The sequence below is a fragment of the Engystomops pustulosus genome, chromosome 9, assembly GCF_040894005.1.
Source record: "Engystomops pustulosus chromosome 9, aEngPut4.maternal, whole genome shotgun sequence".
Classification (NCBI taxonomy): Eukaryota; Metazoa; Chordata; class Amphibia; order Anura; family Leptodactylidae; genus Engystomops; species Engystomops pustulosus.
Window position 1 is genome coordinate 106,411,938 of NC_092419.1, and position 17,100 is coordinate 106,429,037.

The 17,100-nt window shown below is 47.0% G+C and overlaps 1 protein-coding gene across 1 annotated transcript in view; it reads left to right on the top strand.

Moving 5' to 3' along the window:
- EXD3 (exonuclease 3'-5' domain containing 3) overlaps positions 1–17,100 on the top strand; it is a 201,047-nt gene that overhangs the window by 51,219 nt on the left and 132,728 nt on the right. Inside the window, exons 3-13 of the mRNA XM_072125372.1 lie at positions 2,452–2,504; positions 3,614–3,666; positions 5,372–5,436; positions 9,066–9,233; positions 9,508–9,669; positions 11,188–11,241; positions 11,871–12,010; positions 12,452–12,552; positions 13,431–13,504; positions 16,666–16,704; positions 16,792–16,958. Coding sequence (XP_071981473.1) covers positions 3,639–3,666; positions 5,372–5,436; positions 9,066–9,233; positions 9,508–9,669; positions 11,188–11,241; positions 11,871–12,010; positions 12,452–12,552; positions 13,431–13,504; positions 16,666–16,704; positions 16,792–16,958 — 998 coding nt within the window. The 5' untranslated portion in view covers positions 2,452–2,504; positions 3,614–3,638. The remainder of the gene's footprint in view (positions 1–2,451; positions 2,505–3,613; positions 3,667–5,371; positions 5,437–9,065; positions 9,234–9,507; positions 9,670–11,187; positions 11,242–11,870; positions 12,011–12,451; positions 12,553–13,430; positions 13,505–16,665; positions 16,705–16,791; positions 16,959–17,100) is intronic.

Consider the following 17,100-nt stretch of genomic DNA (forward strand, 5'->3'; position numbering starts at 1 on the left):
TACCTAAATCTAACACCTACAGTCCAGCCGCTACCCCACCCCCTGCCTCACGGGGGCATGTACCTGAATCTAACACCTACAGTCCAGCCGCTACCCCACCCACTGCCTCACAGGGGCACATACCTAAATCTAACAACTACAGTCCAGCCGCTACCCTACCCACTGCCTCACGGGGGCATGTACCTAAATCTAACACCTACAGTCCAGCCGCTACCCCACCCCCTGCCTCACGGGGGCACATATCTAAATCTAACAACTACAGTCCAGCCGCTACCCTACCCACTGCCTCACGGGGGCATGTACCTAAATCTAACACCTACAGTCCAGCCGCTACCCCACCCCCTGCCTCACGGGGGCACATATCTAAATCTAACACCTACAGTCCAGCCGCTACCCCACCCCCTGCCTCACGGGGGCACATATCTAAATCTGACACCTACTGTCCAGCCGCTACCCCACCCACTGCCTCACAGGGGCACATACCTAAATCTAACACCTACAGTCCAGCCGCTACCCTACCCACTGCCTCACGGGGGCATGTACCTGAATCTAACACCTACAGTCCAGCCGCTACCCCACCCCTGCCTCACAGGGGCACATACCTAAATCTAACACCTACAGTCCAGCCGCTACCCAACCCCCTGCCTCACTGGGGCATGTACCTGAATCTAACACCTACAGTCCAGCCGCTACCCCACCCCCTGCCTCACGGGGGGCATGTACCTGAATCTAACACCTACAGTCCAGCCGCTACCCCACCCACTGCCTCACGGGGGCACATACCCAAATCTAACACCTACAGTCCAGCTGCTACCCTACCCACTGCCTCACGGGGGCATGTACCTGAATCTAACACCTACAGTCCAGCCGCTACCCCACCCCTGCCTCACAGGGGCACATACCTAAATCTAACACCTACAGTCCAGCCGCTACCCCACCCCCTGCCTCACGGGGGCACATACCTAAATCTAACACCTACAGTCCAGCCGCTACCCCACCCCCTGCCTCACGGGGGCACATACCTAAATCTAACACCTACAGTCCAGCCGCTACACCACCCACTGCCTCACTGGGGCACATACCTAAATCTAACACCTACAGTCCAGCTGCTACCCCACCCCCTGCCTCACAGGGGCACATACCTAAATCTAACACCTACAGTCCAGCCGCTACCCTACCCACTGCCTCACGGGGGCACATACCTAAATCTAACAACTACAGTCCAGCCGCTACACCACCCCCTGCCTCACGGGGGCACATACCTAAATCTAACAACTACAGTCCAGCCGCTACCCCACCCCCTGCCTCACGGGGGCACATACCCAAATCTAACATCTACAGTCCAGCCGCTACCCCACCCCCTGCCTCACGGGGGCACATACCCAAATCTAACATCTACAGTCCAGCCGCTACCCTACCCCCTGCCTCACAGGGGCACATACCTAAATCTAACAACTACAGTCCAGCCACTACCCCACCCCCTGCCTCACGGGGGCACATACCCAAATCTAACATCTACAGTCCAGCCGCTACCCCACCCCCTGCCTCACGGGGGCACATACCCAAATCTAACATCTACAGTCCAGCCGCTACCCCACCCCCTGCCTCACGGGGGCACATACCCAAATCTAACACCTACAGTCCAGCCGCTACCCCACCCCTGCCTCACGGGGGCACATACCTAAATCTAACACCTACAGTCCAACACCTAAAGCTAATACAATGCTGTCCCACAGCCCCTCCCCTCTGCTGGGATTGACTGCTGTGGGACAACTCTGTGCAGAAAGCTCTTCAGGCTGATAGACCCTCCCAGCGTCTAACTAACAACATACAGGTGAGTATCTGAGAACACCCTGTTATCTGATGCTTAAATCTCCTGTACCCCATTCACTGCAGTGCAACCCCCCCCCCCTAATCTACCACCCATTGAGCACAACTCATGTGACCTGGGTTTTTGGATGTGTCTTTTGTTTCCTTCCCCAATTCTCGCTCAAGGCTCCATGTTTGATCTCTGAATCATCCGTGAAAGTGTCCAAACATTTCCCGGGCCTTCATCATTTCCTCCCTCTCATCATTATCCTTTATCAATTCAATATGTTTCTACATGAAAGCAAAATAAGAATTTCTACCTAGTACACGGCATCCTATGTGAGCAGGCAGTGCTGCAGTGTAAAGCATGAGGGGCCAGACAGAGATGTGCCCCAGGAAGTCAGATTGTTTAGAGGTCAGAAAATCCAGAGCTCAGGTGCAGCACGAGAGGAGTCTATGAATAACCGGAGTCATCCCAGTATCTATTCACTGATTACATCACTCGGACTGATGATTTCACTCGCTGAGATGTCAGAGATTCCTAATTATCTTATCTTCGTTAACTATTAAAAGCCCAGATCGCTTGTGTTTCTGTTTGCAGCGCGTTCCCTCGCATGAATCTGCTTTCTCTTTCCTTCTCAGGTTTCAGGCGGTTTGTTGTAGATCAGGAAGCCACAGGAATCGCCAGAGTCTGAGTAAGTGACCTAAATTCTATGAATTTTCACAAATGTTCTTTAAATATCCCCCCCCCCTTTCCTACCTGTCATTTCTCCAAATGTTCTGCTGTTTGACAACATTTCGGTTTGACTGCTGTGAACACTAGAGGGAGCCTGCCGCGTACTGTTTCCTCATTGCGTTTAATGTATTGCCAGTATGCAGTAGGCTCCCCCTAGTGGTGGCAGCTGGAAAACAGAATTTTATGACTCCGGATTCAGAGCTGTTTATCATTCATAGAAAAAAAATTCTTATATATATATATATTTTTTTTTTGTTTAAAATCTTTTAAAGCTGGTGGTTAACGCAGGACATTCAGCATCCGCTCCATATGTATAATTACTTTCATGTAACGTGAAATCGCTAGTCTGTGGGCACATGACTAATCTGCAGGGGCTTCTGTTCTGTCATGTCTTGTATACGTCACATTGCACTGGATATTAGGGCCCCGGGTCCCCAGTGGTGATGGTGCACTCACGTCTATGGGATGTACATGTGCAGTACTACTCTCCTCTGCCCAGGTCCCATATCCTGCTGAGGCTGTAGCATCCTGACTTCTATTACTGATCTGTTGTAGTAATGTATAATAGCCAGTAGAGGGCACCAAACCCTCGTCTAGTCAGTAAGTCGTTCTTCTACATGACAGGTCCCCGACTTCTGTACAATGGCTCATACCATCTGCTGGAGATACAGGAGTCTTGGGGGGGCTCGTAAGGAGGTCTCTTCCCTATATAGTTCTGGTCTCATTACAACTAATACATATAGATGGGGCTTGGAGTGATACACGTGTTTCCTTTAGCCCTGTAGTTTAGCTGGGGGGGGGGGGGGCTGTCTCGCCGCGTGCCTGGGGGGTCCCGCCGCGTAGCTCGGGGATCCCTTCCGTATAGCCGGGGTCCCGTCCATGTCTGTAGCTAATGTATATGCTAAAATACAGGAGTCTCATCTTCCCTCTAGTTATTACTCAGCTTTCTAATATTCCTGGATGCCAAATGGATGTTAGATCCGTAGGAAAGCTGGGTATCAGCCCATGTTGGGGAGATACTATATATGTGATCCAGTGATGTCTTATGATTTCTTGTGTCCTCTTTAGGGGTCAGGACTGATCTGTGGAGATAATGGAGCGCGTGGAGAGCAGTACAGGAGGTGAGTCCCAGCCATATTCTCCCTGATACACAGATAACACACCTATAGATTATATACTGGCCGCATTAGGAGCGCTCACCCTCGGAGGGATCACCACCCAGCTTTCCTCTCCTTCTCCTCCAGCAGTAGTAATCTCTGTCCTCAGTTTGTTACAATGTATCAGCACAGGTGATTGTCTAAACTGGATACAGTTACCAGTGCGGCAAGTATTAGTTCTTTTGTCTTAAAGGACATCTATTATCAGAATCCGTCATGATAATCCAGGCACCGTGACTGTAGTTATCTTCTTACATTTCTTAGCCATGGTCTCCTTCCTTCTAAGATTTTAACCATATGCTTATGAGCCTGAAGGACTATGTAAAGTGTGTTACAGCAGCTTCACAGGCTGTTACACTGTGTAGGAGCACTTCCCCCCTGTGAGATTATATCAGAGAGAGGAGGGGGAGACAGTGTGACAGCCTGTGAAGCTGCTTCATGGTAGGTGCATTAGCATAATTATAAAAGTTGATTTTAGAAGGAAGGAGGCCATGGATAACACATATAAGAAGATACCACAGTCCCCGGTGCCCGGATCTATGAGTAATGTCCCAGGTTTATCAGGATGGGTTTTGATAGGAGATTAAAGTGATAAATTCTTATGAAGAAGCTTTTGACCTAACCAGAATATTTCCTGGGGGAGCCTGCAACCCCGTTCACCTAATTGTGTTCCCATGACTGCTGCAGCCAATCACTGACCACATGTGCAAGAGGTGATATCATAGAAGTAGATGCAGAAGACCCCTTTAATCACTCGCCTTCTGCTATCCCGGGGCCCTTTCTGGCTGCAGAAGCTCCATCTATAAATCTGGGGATAGGGCAACACGGTGACTCAGTAGGTAGCACTACAGCCTTGCAGCACAGTGGCTCAGCGGTTAGCACTACAGCCTTGCAGCACTGGGAACCTGGGTTCAAGTCCCATCCAGGTCAACATCTGCAAATAGTTTGTATGTTCTCTCCGTGTTTGCGTGGGTTTCCTCCGGGTCCTCCGGTTTCCTCCCACACTCCAAAATATACCGGTAGGGTGATAAGATTGTGAGCCCCTTTGGGGACAGGGAGCGATTTGGAATGCTCTGTGCAGTGCTGCGGTATCTGTGTGCGCTATATAATAATTATTATATGATCCCAGCACATCCCCTCCATCTGCTTAGAGTCAGGTCCTGTATCAGCACTGATATGTCTGTGAGATCAGTGACAGATCCGATGTGTTTACTGACCCCCTGGCCCCGGGATTTGGTGGAATTTAGCCTGTTGGGTAATCCCGCATCAATCCGCTGTCTGTATCTTTTCCTCGTCTTCCCCTCTGATCCCATCACAATGGCGCGTCGCTTCCTGTGTTTCTCTATGTGCTCCCTATGTCACCACTTTTGTCGACCCTTCCACCCGCTGCCTAATGCCATAGACACAGACGTGACCCGTCCTCATACACCCGGGCACGTTCTAGTAACATCACAGGAAACATCCACAGCAAGGACAGGTTAGTCTCAGTCTTATGAGTTTCAGGTCTTCATCATTTTTTAAGATCTCTGCTTGCTGTCAGAGATGAGATATAGTGGTCAGGAACCTGCAATTCTACTCACAGCTGAGGGTTTGCCACAATTGCACTACTGATAAGATAGTATACACAGTGAAATATTTCTTATGTTTTTGTTTTTTTTTTATTTTACAGGACAAGATCTACATCTAATTTTATCAGCTGTTAACATTGCCTGGGCACAGAAAAATGTGGAGCAGGTAAATGATATCCATTTTATGTACACAACTATATACCCCAGAGCTGCACTCACTATTCTGCTCCTGGTGCAGTCACTGTGTACATACATGACATTACTTATCCTGTACTGATCCTGAGTTACATCTTGTATTATACCCCAGAGCAGCACTCACTATTCTGCTGCTGGTGCAGTCACTGTGTACATACATGACATTACTTATCCTGTACTGATCCTGAGTTACCTCCTGTATTATACCCCAGAGCTGCACTCACTATTCTGCTGCTGGTGCAGTCACTGTGTACATACATGACATTACTTATCCTGTACTGATCCTGAGTTACATCCTGTATTATACCCAGAGCTGCACTCACTATTCTGCTGCTGGTGCAGTCACTGTGTACATACATGACATTACTTATCCTGTACTGATCCTGAGTTACATCCTGTATTATACCCCAGAGCTGCACTCACTATTCTGCTGCTGGTGCAGTCACTGTGTACATACATGACATTACTTATCCTGTACTGATCCTGAGTTACATCCTGTATTATACCCCAGAGCTGCACTCACTATTCTGCTGCTGGTGCAGTCACTGTGTACATACATGACATTACTTATCCTGTACTGATCCTGAGTTACATCTTGTATTATACCCCAGAGCAGCACTCACTATTCTGCTGCTGGTGCAGTCACTGTGTACATACATGACATTACTTATCCTGTACTGATCCTGAGTTACATCCTGTATTATACCCCAGAGCTGCACTCACTATTCTGCTGCTGGTGCAGTCACTGTGTACATACATGACATTACTTATCCTGTACTGATCCTGAGTTACCTCCTGTATTATACCCCAGAGCTGCACTCACTATTCTGCTGCTGGTGCAGTCACTGTGTACATACATGACATTACTTATCCTGTACTGATCCTGAGTTACATCCTGTATTATACCCCAGAGCTGCACTCACTATCCTGCTGCTGGTGCAGTCACTGTGTACATACATGACATTACTTATCCTGTACTGATCCTGAGTTACATCCTGTATTATACCCCAGAGCTGCACTCACTATTCTGCTGCTGGTGCAGTCACTGTGTACATACATGACATTACTTATCCTGTACTGATCCTGAGTTACATCCTGTATTATACCCCAGAGCTGCACTCACTATTCTGCTGCTGGTGCAGTCACTGTGTACATACATGACATTACTTATCCTGTACTGATCCTGAGTTACATCCTGTATTATACCCCAGAGCTGCACTCACTATTCTGCTGCTGGTGCAGTCACTGTGTACATACATGACATTACTTATCCTGTACTGATCCTGAGTTACATCCTGTATTATACCCCAGAGCTGCACTCACTATTCTGCTGCTGGTGCAGTCACTGTGTACATACATGACATTACTTATCCTGTACTGATCCTGAGTTACATCCTGTATTATACCCCAGAGCTGCACTCACTATTCTGCTGCTGGTGCAGTCACTGTGTACATACATGACATTACGTATCCTGTACTGATCCTGAGTTACATCTTGTATTATACCCCAGAGCAGCACTCACTATTCTGCTGCTGGTGCAGTCACTGTGTACATACATGACATTACTTATCCTGTACTGATCCTGAGTTACATCCTGTATTATACTCCAGAGCTGCACTCACTATTCTGCTGCTGGTGCAGTCACTGTGTACATACATGACATTACTTATCCTGTACTGATCCTGAGTTACATCCTGTATTATACCCAGAGCTGCACTCACTATTCTGCTGCTGGTGCAGTCACTGTGTACATACATGACATTACTTATCCTGTACTGATCCTGAGTTACATCCTGTATTATACCCCAGAGCTGCACTCACTATTCTGCTGCTGGTGCAGTCACTGTGTACATACATGACATTACTTATCCTGTACTGATCCTGAGTTACATCCTGTATTATACCCCAGAGCTGCACTCACTATTCTGCTGCTGGTGCAGTCACTGTGTACATACATGACATTACTTATCCTGTACTGATCCTGAGTTACATCCTGTATTATACCCCAGAGCTGCACTCACTATTCTGCTGCTGGTGCAGTCGCTGTGTACATACATGACATTACTTATCCTGTACTGATCCTGAGTTACATCCTGTATTATACTCCAGAGCTGCACTCACTATTCTGCTGCTGGTGCAGTCACTGTGTACATACATGACATTACTTATCCTGTACTGATCCTGTGTTACATCCTGTATTATACCCCAGAGCTGCACTCACTATTCTGCTGCTGGTGCAGTCGCTGTGTACATACATGACATTACTTATCCTGTACTGATCCTGAGTTACATCCTGTATTATACCCCAGAGCTGCACTCACTATTCTGCTGCTGGTGCAGTCACTGTGTACATACATGACATTACTTATCCTGTACTGATCCTGAGTTACATCCTGTATTATACCCCAGAGCTGCACTCACTATTCTGCTGCTGGTGCAGTCACTGTGTACATACATGACATTACTTATCCTGTACTGATCCTGAGTTACATCCTGTATTATACTCCAGGGCTGCACTTACTGTTCTGCTGCTGGTGCAGTCACTGTGTACATACATGACATTACTTATCCTGTACTGATCCTGAGTTACATCCTGTATTGTACCCCAGAGCTGCACTCACTATTCTGCTGCTGGTGCAGTCACTGTGTACATACATGACATTACTTATCCTGTACTGATCCTGAGTTACATCCTGTATTGTACCCCAGAGCTGCACTCACTATTCTGCTGCTGGTGCAGTCACTGTGTACATACATGACATTACTTATCCTGTACTGATCCTGAGTTACATCCTGTATTATACCCCAGAGCTGCACTCACCATTCTGCTGCTGGTGCAGTCACTGTGTACATACATGACATTACTTATCCTGTACTGATCCTGAGTTACATCCTGTATTATACCCTAGAGCTGCACTCACTATTCTGCTGCTTGTGCAGTCACTGTGTACATACATGACATTACTTATCCTGTACTGATCCTGAGTTACATCCTGTATTATACCCCAGAGCTGCACTCACTATTCTGCTGCTGGTGCAGTCACTGTGTACATACATGACATTACTTATCCTGTACTGATCCTGAGTTATATCCTGTATTATACCCTAGAGCTGCACTCACTATTCTGCTGCTTGTGCAGTCACTGTGTACATACATGACATTACTTATCCTGTACTGATCCTGAGTTACATCCTGTATTATACTCCAGAGCTGCACTCACTATTCTGCTGCTGGTGCAGTCACTGTGTACATACATGACATTACTTATCCTGTACTGATCCTGAGTTACATCCTGTATTATACCCCAGAGCTGCACTCACTATTCTGCTGCTGGTGCAGTCACTGTGTACATACATGACATTACTTATCCTGTACTGATCCTGAGTTACATCCTGTATTATACCCCAGAGCTGCACTCACTATTCTGCTGCTGGTGCAGTCACTGTGTACATACATGACATTACTTATCCTGTACTGATCCTGAGTTACATCCTGTATTATACTCCAGAGCTGCACTCACTATTCTCTAGATATCAGGAAAAAATGTGGAATTCCACTTTCTGACACCTTATGTCTTTCTCTCTGTCTCTTATCACAGGTGAAGGAAAACTTGAGACGCTATATCTTGGAAGTGGATGACCCGATGACTTTTCTCCTGGACTTGCTGGATCACTACAGCTCAACAAAAGGAAAAGCCAACTCTCTGGCTGCATTAATCGCTGGCGAATTTCAGAAATGGATCAGAGACCATCCAGAGTGTCGGCAGGTGGTGACATTGTTATGTAGGGGATACATGGCACATAATGTAAGGGGCCATCGTCATCATGAGGCGTCTATGCACGTACATCCAATGTGTACAACCTGTAGCTTTCTACAGGACTGTCGGATGACGACTTGCCTGCTTTGTCGTACCTAGTGTGCATGTCTGTGGAGGGGGCAGTAGGGATAGGTTTTTGGCTGCCTTGGATTTAGTTAATAAGGGAGAGGGTGGGGGTAGAGCCCAGCATGGACAAGTATACTGATGTCTGATTGTATTTTAGTCCGGCCTGAGACTGAGAAAGCTGCAATCTCGAGTTTTCCCATTGATCACTGAAGGGAATCTCTTGGACATCCTCATCTCCATGTACGATCTGGAGGAAGCGGACCGATCGTTTCTGCTGGGGAACGTCACCCATCTCCACCAAATGGGAAAGTATAAAGAGGTACGTGAAGGGGTGGTCTGGTATCCCAAATCCTGGCGGGATATCGATTGTTTTATGGATTCAATTAAAAATGGCTCTTGGGAAATGCAAGATGGCCTCCCCGCTGCCTGCACCTTCTTATGGTAAAGCAGACAATGGTGGAATTCAGAGCGGGGCAGAGTCTGCTTTACTGTGCTGCTATTCTCCATGGACCCCCTGAATGGAGCAGGCGGTGCCTGGGAATAATAAGGGGTAGGCAGAAGGCTGGCTAGTGTTTCATGGCCGGCTCATGTTACACTACAGCCTTTTGAAAGAGTGACTGTGGCCGGCTGAATGAGACTTTCCTGCACTCCAAAAGGCAGAGAGCGGAGCACAAAGGTGCCTCTTGTCACAGGCGGACCCCTCCCGCTGAGGACGGCCATTGTCACACACAGAGGACCAGTCTGGCAATCTCTGCATGCTCCACTGCCTTCCGATTGTGCAGCAAATGCATTCAGCCTCTTGTCAGCTCGGATTAGCAAAGGGTCCTGTGAATAAAAGGGTTGTGATGTATTTTGTGTCTCGGGGTGGCCTAGGTACAGGGCAACTGCGCTCCCACTTTTTGGGTGTAGCACATACTGTACCTCCTGGAATCCGAGCAGACACACCCCTCACTGCATGGGCATAGCACTTGCACACCTAGCAGAAGCTCATTAGATGCCTACTGCAAAACCAAAAGCCTCAAAGTATATATTTTAGAATTTTTTATTGTTATGTAAGTTTTACAAAATAATAAATGCAGAAAATCTTGCAAAACCTGGTAGTGATCCGGGCGTCAGCCTGTGCGCAGATATTCTCTATGTCTCTTACTTGGCAGTGGTGGTTGTTTCTTTTACTGAGTTTGTAAAATAATGTAAAAAAGTTATCAGGTACAAAACTCCTCCAGTGCCAGTGCCCCAAAAATGTATGGATACAAATACAATGGGGCACATTTACTTACCTGATCCTGCATGTTCCCCGATCCGGACTGTCCGATGAGAATGAACTCTGCCGCGATTCACTAAGATCGTGCACCCGATATCCTGCATGTGTCGCTTCCCCGCTCAGGTCCGCCGGAGTTCACCATCTTCCTCCTGGTTCATGTAAGTTCTTGGGCTTGGAACACAATTTTAAAGTTAAATCCCGCGCTCAGTCCGAATCAGTCGGATCATCCGATGGCCCGCCCCGATTTCTGTCCCATGAAAGCCGGCAGAAATCCTCTTCTAAATCCCTGTCCCTGCAGCGCGATCCCCGAAAACGTCGGAACACCCAAGGGAAATGCGGCCACGGGACCCTTAGTAAATAAGCCCCAATGTGCACAAAGTCCTTAGGTCGTGCATGTCTGAACTCTGCCCCTGAGAAGGAGGGGACTTGACCCTTCTTCTCCAGATACTGTGGATAGTTTGCACTTACTCAGAGGTAAGGACTCTCTTAAGGTGTATATATATATAAATATTAGAAAGGCATTTTCTAAACCAGACAACCCTTTTAACTTCAGAATATTATTTTATTATTTCTTAGGCAGCCGTTCTAAGTATCAAGCTAAATCTACAGCCAGATCTGGACCTTGAGCAGGTAAGTACTGACCTATCCTGCACTGCGGGTACACGTTGCACAGCATGACTCAGGAGGGGTGACTGGTGTGGGCTATGATGTCATCAGGTGAGGTTGTGTGATGTCATTGCCCAGCTCCAGTCCAGACTTAATTGCTGTAAGAGGGGCACCAAAAAGACATGGCGGCTTTCATCCAAATCCAGCTCCACACCTGACAGGCATGACACTTATAGTAGGAGAAAGCAGCCATGTTTTTTTTAACCCTTTCACTGAACTGCATTGCTTTAGCATCGGGCTAGTCCAGAATGGATACATACGTGGCCAGTAGGAAAGGAGGCTGTAAAATGAAATAATAAGACAATCGTACACTCGCCTTCAGTATCGCAGCTCTTAGAGAAGCTGCTGAGACCTGTATTGGTCTGTAGCACTGACACGACATGGCCTTGTCGTCACCACTGCGGCCCATGTTTGCAGACAGGCCGGGCGCAGGAGATAGGCGTCACATATTTGTCTGTTCTATTCCAACCCTTTAAGCAGGGATACCACCACTAGATGCAGGGTCACTCAGGTCACCCCCTCTTCATCATTCTACATTTAGGCAGTATTTTGGTTTGTATCGGATGCTAACCCCCCCCCCCTCTCTCCTGTAGATGTGCGCCCCCTTGCTGTTTTTGGATCGCTTTAATCTGCTGGAGTCCTATGTGTCCGGCTACCCAGAGCTGCAGTGTCGTCTTCTCCAGATGTTGGATCGGTGGAGTGATTCCAATTTCAATCCCCGGAAATTTAGCAAGTAAATACAATCAGTACAGTTTCTTTAATCATGATCTAGAGGCGTCACCCCTCAATGTCGAGAGGGAATCTGCAACCACAATGACCACATTGAAGCCACATGTGGTCGGATCTCTAGCTCCCTCCCTTGTTACTGGTACTTATTGCCCTCACTGTAGGTTACTTTGTACGCTTCTCTTTAAATTTTGGGATGTAAATGTCTGTGGTTTATAATCCTTTTCCTGTAATAGACACAACACTCTGTGCAGAGACTTTAAGCTCAGCTTGTGCCTATAGAAGCAGAGCTGCAGGGTAAAGCATGGAGGAGAATTACAGTCTGTGATCATGCAGCAATGCCTCAGACACAAGTTAGACAATGCACTTTGTATCAGTGCCAAGGAGTCATATTGTATATGGAAATATTCCTGTGTGAACACTGATACAATGGTGGTCTTTGTTTCAGGGAGTTCCGGGGGCTTCCTCCCGTCAAACCGGACAAACTGAACTTGAAGACCCTGAGTAAGCTGGCGTTTCGTTTGCTGGAGACCTACAACCTGGACCCAGGTAGGAGGAGTATTACTACCTACCTGATTACGGTACATCTCTATGCGTTCTTCTCACAGCTGAAGCTTTGCTACAGTTGTATCCGATTTGACTTATTTCAAGTGAATAAAGTGACAAGTAGGTGGGTCTTACCTGTTGGGTTTGTCACTTCAAAGGATCACACTAAATAACGTTACACTGTGGTGACGGGGGGGATAATAACACCTCAATTTATTCAAATATTTGTAGGAGGAATAGCAGAGGAACGTTGCATTGCAGAATATTTTTAGTTCTATTGGGTAAACTGAGCCTAAGTTAGGATAAGTGTTGGGTATATGCTGAGCAAACCCTAGTGTTCTAGTCTGTAGTCCAGGTCAGGACAGTATGTTCCTATTCACTGACAGCAAGTAGATCTTCACGATGGTAAGAAATTGAAAGCCAACAGATATTGGAAAGTCCAGAACAATTTATGTGCTTACCACTGGAAACCCCCTTCATTATTTTATCGACATTAGATATCTATGTGACCTGGCAGGTCCTGGCCGTGTTCTGCCTTAAAGGAAAAGTGTCAGGAAATGTATCTGGCAGCCGCTGATCCCCTTCAGTCCTTATACATGTGGCTGACATCTCTCCTGGCCCTGGTGCTCAGTAGCTGTGCTGTAGTTTTGCAGGTATATGTCAGTCCTAGGTGAAATATTGTGCCGCTATCAGGTGCGGCAGGGGTTACGGCTATGGTTGCATGTAGTTGCGTTGGCACACGTGCATGCTCAGCAGAATTAAAAATGCACTATTTTGTTGACCTATAGGCCTGTTTGTATGCAGACTGATGTTTGTATCATGCTGACTATAGCCAGATGCCAATCCTGTACCACATCTGTGAGTTTTTTCTTTATTTTCAGCTCTCTGTACAAATATGATCAACCAGCGTCACCTGGGCACCCTGAAGTATCTCATGTACAAGAGGTTTGTGGAGGTAGGTTTTATAGTAGTGCACTACAGTGAGACCCTAGCGATCTGGAGGACATGAATGTGCCCTGCCACTCCGCTATCTGACACTCACATAGACTAGAATGGAGTGCTATGCTCAGCTCACATGGTGGGTGAATGCAATGGCAGGGTGCCCCATGTCCAGCCACCCCACCCATATCACTGTTCTGCACATTGCAGCGGTCCCAGCAGGTGGACCCTCACTGACCACCTTGTTATCCCCTATCCTGTGCACCCCTTTTTAAAGACATTGGGGAAGATTTACTTACCCGGTCCACTCGTGATCCAGCGGCGCGTTCTCGGATTTGGGTCCGGCCGGGATTCACTAAGGCAGTTCCTCCAACGTCCCCCAGGTGTCGCTGCTGCGCTGAAGTTCATCGGATTGCACTGAACGTCACCGTCCTCCGCTGGGTGCAGGTAAGCGCTTTTTTTTTTTTTTTTTTTTTTTAATGCGGCGGTTTTTCCGAATGCGTCAGGTTTTTTTTACGGCCACACCCCCTGATTTCCGTTGCGTGCATGCCAGCGCCAATGCGCCACAATCCGATCACGTGCGCCAAACTCCCGGGGCAATTCAGGAAAAATCGGCGCAAATATGAATTATTCGGGTAACACGTCGGGAAAACGCGAATCGGGCCCTTAGTAAATGGACCCCCGTTGTATGAAGTTTTATTATTCTCAATTACCTATAAGGTAATGAGAGTGCTGGAAATACAATGTACTCAGATAATTCAGACTATCCCATAGCCAATCAATGTAGTATTGGGATACCCCCTCAACCTGCTGCTCCATTCATTGGTGAGAACAGATCCCTAAATATTACATAGACACAACCCCTTTAAAGCTGCTGGGCCACCATACAAAATCTGTACCAGAGCCCTAAAAATAATGTATCATTCATGGTAGTGATCTTTACATATGGGTAAAAGGCCACAAATTGTCCCTGTCTTCTGCCAGCCTTCATGTTACACTCCTGCTCATCACCTATCCATAGGTCTGATCACTACTAAGACCCCAAACCGTTCTCAGAATCTCATCATCCCTGTGATCACACGTCTATCCATGTCTTCAATGAGAAGCCCCTTTAAAGACTCCTTCCTAGCTAACCATGAGGGTATGAATAGGACACACTCTGCACCCCCCATGTACACACTACAGAGAGACCTGTATATTGCAGCCTGTTCCTCTACAGAGGTCTGTGATGTTTATGGCTCAGACTTGTTCAACCCTCGGCCAACAAAGTAATTATTATAAATTAGTGTCAGCTCACTGGGTCGAAAATAAGACTAAGCAGTGATGGGTGTCAGCTCATTGGCTGCTCACATGGATCAAGCGGAGCAGTCTGTTCTCTTTACATATCTATACTGCCCGGGTCTTGTGGGACCAGCGCCTCCCGCTGCCATCAGAGCACATAAAAGGTTATTTATGGAGCCGATATAATGCAGACTCACAGCCCGGACGTCACATTGAGATGTATGTCCCCTAGTAAGACACAAAGGGGACAGAAGTACAAGATGTCACTAATTGTGGCCTGTGAGCAACTCGGCTGAGAGCAGGAGTAATGGGCTGATACATATATAACGTCTGACACTCGATAAATCACCTGTAATGCTGGGAAGGTCTCGTCTACATCTGATTATATTGTGTAATGTAATGATACCATTTTCCAAAGTGCAAATCAATACTGAAGCCGAAAATAGTGAGTGCAGCTCTGAGGTATAATACAGGATGTAACTCAGGATCAGTACAGGATAAGTAATGTCATGTATGTACACAGTGACTGCCCCAGCAGCAGAATAGTGAGTGCAGCTCTGGGGTATAATACAGGATGTAACTCAGGATCAGTACAGGATAAGTAATGTCATGTATGTACACAGTGACTGCACCAGCAGCAGAATAGTGAGTGCAGCTCTGGGGTATAATACAGGATGTAACTCAGGATCAGTACAGGATAAGTAATGTTATGTATGTACACAGTGACTGCACCAGCAGCAGAATAGTGAGTGCAGCTCTGGGGTATAATACAGGATGTAACTCAGGATCAGTACAGGATAAGTAATGTCATGTATGTACACAGTGACTGCACCAGCAGCAGAATAGTGAGTGCAGCTCTGGAGTATAATACAGGATGTAACTCAGGATCAGTACAGGATAAGTAATGTCATGTATGTACACAGTGACTGCACCAGCAGCAGAATAGTGAGTGCAGCTCTGGGGTATAATACAGGATGTAACTCAGGATCAGTACAGGATAAGTAATGTCATGTATGTACACAGTGACTGCACCAGCAGCAGAATAGTGAGTGCAGCTCTGAGGTATAATACAGGATGTAATTCAGGACCAGTACAGGATAAGTAATGTCATGTATGTACACAGTGATTGCACCAGCAGCAGAATAGTGAGTGCAGCTCTGGAGTATAATACAGGATGTAACTCAGGATCAGTACAGGATAAGTAATGTCATGTATGTACACAGTGACTGCACTAGCAGCAGAATAGTGAGTGCAGCTCTGGGGTAAAATACAGGATGTAACTCAGGATCAGTACAGGATAAGTAATGTCATGTATGTACACAGTGACTGCACCAGCAGCAGAATAGTGAGTGCAGCTCTGGGGTAAAATACAGGATGTAACTCAGGATCAGTACAGGATAAGTAATGTCATGTATGTACATTGTGGCTACACCAGCAGAATAGTGAATGCATAGCCATCAGTTGTCCTCTCCTTGGTATGGTTGACCAGTTTAATAAGCGTCTCCTGTTTTATTCGGGTCGGAACTAGAGGGAGTCACACTTCAAAAAGCTGCACGGAATTGATGTTGATGTGGTGGAAGTGACACTTCATAATAAATATATATATATATGGGCAGCATGGTTGCTCAGTGGTTAGCATTACAGCCTTGCAGCGCTAGGGTCCATGGTTCAAGTCCCAAAGTCAACATCTGCAAAGAGTTTGCATGCTCTCTCTGTGTTTGCGTGGGTTTCCTCAGGGTCCTCCAGTTTTCTCCCACACTCTGGTAGGTTGATTAGATTGTGAGCCCTATTGGGGACAGGGACTGATCTGGCAGCTGCGTAATCTGTGTGCGCTATATAAATAAAGGAATTATTTATTTATTATTATTATTTATTATAATGTTTTTTCCCTTCCAGAAAACCATGACTCAGGAGAACTGGGCTGACCACGTGCAGGTAACAGCGGCACCTGTAGGGATAGTGGGATGTGTTACCTTCCTACAGGCTCGGCAGTAGGGATCACCTCGTCTTTGTATGTTGCAGAACACGGTTGATGGGAATGGCTGGCTGCAGGAACAGTGCATCGCTCTACTCTGTCGGCACAGTGATCTGAAGACAGCTGGCGTCTGGGCCCTGAAATTTGGGATGGCCAAAGAGACTCTTCCTCGAAGTGTGGCAGATATTCTGCAGGACCTTAGTATTCAAGAGAGGTACGTGTGATCGGGCCCGTCTCATACACCTGGATGACACCTCTTAGGTTCTTTATAGGTAACACATTCTGATCCTGAGCCTGTGGCCACACGTGGCGCTTGCTCGGCATTGTTTACAGGCAAAACTGGAAACGCATTTTCA